Here is a 3,099-nt window from a genome sequence, read left to right on the forward strand (position 1 = left end):
AAGACTCAAGCAAGACCCACACCTCACTCCATACACAAAAACCAACTCAAGGTGGATCATGGACCTAGGACTAAAACCAAGGACTATAAACTTCATTACAATCAGTTATTTGTAAACAAAAGGAAGACAAACAATAAAGTGGCAAAAAAGAAAGGGAAAAAAAAGAGGGGGAAACCCAAAAATACCCCTCAGTCAGTTATTTGTTCCTTTTTTTGAACCATAAGTGGCAATTATATACATAGACCTTGCCTTATGGGATGCACAAAAATCTAATTCCCTAAAAAAATAAACTCTCAAGCTCATTGCTGTAGAGTCTGAACCCAGTCATAACTGACCCTCCATTGAGTTTTCATCGGTCAGCGAAAGAGGAAGATCCTCAACTAAATGGACTAACACAATGGCTCTAACAACGGATTCTACCATATCAGAGATTGTAAGGATAAGGCATGGTTCAGATCTGTTGTTCATAGGGTTGCTATGAGTCATATCAACTTGGTGACATCTATAACAACATATCTCACAGAGAGATTACTCATCTTTCTTTCCCATATTGCTGTTACTGGATTTGAACTGTGAACTGCAAGAGAGACACAGCCTTTGGGTTAACAGCACAGTCTTACAGACTACAGTATCAGAGCTCTTTGGCTAACATCATCGTCTTTTCAGTTGCTTTGTATGTATGTGAAATTCGGGCAATAGTAAGGAAGACCAAAAAAAGAATTGATGCCTTGAATGGCGGTGTTTGTGAAGAGTGTTAAATATGCCAAGGACTGCTAAAAGAATGACTAAATCTGTCTTGGAGAAAGTGTAGGTAGAGTGCACCTTAGAGGCAAGAATGATGAAACTTTGTCACGTATACTTTGAACATATTGTTAGGAAGCACCCGTCTTTGGAAAAAGACATGATGCTGGTAAAAGTAGAAGGTCAATGAAAGAGAGGAATACCTTCAAGGAGGTAGATTGGCACAGTGACAACAACAGTGGCCTTGACCCTAGTGTGTTGCTGTCCATTTGCCGGAAACCAATAGCGACACCCTGATAGGGTCAAGCACTATAGAGACACACCACTCCGGGAGAGGATCAGAGAGTCAATCCAGCTCAATTTTATTGAGGACTGCAACGCACTTATATATAAGCAGGTAAACAGGAAGACAGGATAGGGTGGGCTTGCAGACATGAGACAGGCGGATTGGTTAGGAGAACCTCAGCCTCATGGACCACTCTCAGCTCAGCAGACGTGGCAGCTGTCTTCCCAGGTAGCGAGCTTTCTCAAGCCGGGATAGCCAAACACAGGAGAGCTCTCTCTACCCCGTATTAAAGGCCGTTGGGAGGCTTGCATTTATCTGGAGCTTAGGCGATCTGTCCTGGCCAGAGGCCCTCCCTTCCTCCCCAACATTTCCCCAACATTAGTGGAGATTGTAAGGATGGTACAGGATAGGACAGGGTGTTGATCTGTCGTGCGTAGAGTTGCTATGGGTCATCCTTGACTAGACAGCACCTAACAACAATAACAATAGACAGGATATCGTCTACAAGTAAAAGAATAAGAAAACAAAGGTGTATGTTCCATAGAAGGCTTGTGTCAATACATTGATTTTTGTTGGTTGGTTGGTTGGTTGGTTAGTTGTGGGTTTTTTTTTTAAAGTATATGTAAACCTAGTGGTTGCTGAAGTTGGGGAGGTTGTGCTCTCATCTTCTGTGCAGGTATTCCTGGAGTCTGTTTGCTGGAACCTTGCTGGCATTTTCCCTTTGCAGATGTTTGTTTTTCTTAAAGTATAACATAAACATTCTAACGTCTAAATCTTGATTATCCTTCCACTTTATGGCTTGGCTGTTTCTTTGGTGTAATACATGGATGTTTATGATAAATACTACCATTGATTAAGGCTTTTATTTGTTCTGGCAAGGGATCACTGATGGTGTAGTGATCAGGTGCACAACCTTTCACCTACAAGTGATTAGAACCTGCAAGAAGTCTTGAGAGAGGAAAAATAGGACTGTCTGCTTCTGTAAAGATTATAATGCCTGAAACTAGCAGGCAGCTCTACTCTGTCTCATATTTTTTTTTTTATTATTGTGTGTGTGTGTGTGTACCATCAAATTGGATCTGACTGGAACAGGAGGAGATTGTCCCTCCTTCTCCAGCAGTGCATCTGGTGGATTCGAACTGCTCACCTCTGGGATTGCAGTGCAGCTTCTTGCCACTAGGCCACCATCTGTCTCATGTTGTTACTCGGAGTCAGCATTGAATTACTAGCGATGAATATGTGCGAGGCATGGTGCTGAATTCTTCCCTAGAATTGTCTTACATTATGAATCACATACTGCTATATTCCTCATTTTACAGACAAGAACACAGAAATTCAGAGATAGTAAAGGAAACTAATCATGAAGTCAAATTGATGGCAATAGCCTCAAAAATTTGATCAGAACTTTAGCAGCAATGAGTTTATGTTAGTAGTTGTACAACCTGAAGAATGTACTTTGTATCACTGAATTGTACAGGTAAAAATTGTTAAATTGATGTATAATCCCTGTGAATATTCTCAAATTTAATAATTTAATAAATTGTATCTAAGAAATGAGGAAGCCTGCCTCAATAGAGTCTGAGTTTGAGTTTGAATTATGATGTCTTTAACTTCAAAGACCTGGTTCTTATAAACTATATCATTACTGGACCTTCCTTTTGGTTTAGAGCTGATGAGGAGGTCTATGCCTGGAATCCAAGCTCCTCACTTTTCCATGATGCCCTCACCTGCTTCACCCCTTTGTGCTTGGCAGGTGTGGGATGATCTACATGGAGCCCCATCAGCTGGGCTGGAAGCCCCTGAAGGATTCATACATGGATACCTTGCCTGCTAGGCTCACGGAGGAGCACAAGGAATTGGTGAGATCCTCAGGTTCCCCCCTCCCTGTCCCTCCTTGGCTTACTAACCTGCACTTCAAATGCCTCCCAGCTCCATTTGCATCATCATAGTTCCAAGAAACAAGAAGAACTGGGGCTTTTCTTGCCTGTCCAGTTACTTTGCTTCCTGGTACCAGCCGTTTCCCCAACTTTCTTCTCCATGGGACGGGATGGGATGGGATGGGATGGGATGGG

General features: G+C 42.2%; 1 protein-coding gene across 1 annotated transcript in view; it reads left to right on the top strand.

Annotated features, from left to right (window-relative positions):
- Positions 1 to 3,099, top strand: part of DNAH3 (dynein, axonemal, heavy chain 3) — a 230,099-nt gene that overhangs the window by 133,187 nt on the left and 93,813 nt on the right. Inside the window, exon 38 of the mRNA XM_006892705.1 lies at positions 2,781 to 2,886. Within this exon, the coding sequence (XP_006892767.1) occupies positions 2,781 to 2,886 (106 nt within the window). The remainder of the gene's footprint in view (positions 1 to 2,780; positions 2,887 to 3,099) is intronic.

Source organism: Elephantulus edwardii, unplaced genomic scaffold, assembly GCF_000299155.1.
Source record: "Elephantulus edwardii isolate Elephantulus edwardi_28Jun2011 unplaced genomic scaffold, EleEdw1.0 scaffold00117, whole genome shotgun sequence".
NCBI classification, from domain to species: domain Eukaryota; kingdom Metazoa; phylum Chordata; class Mammalia; order Macroscelidea; family Macroscelididae; genus Elephantulus; species Elephantulus edwardii.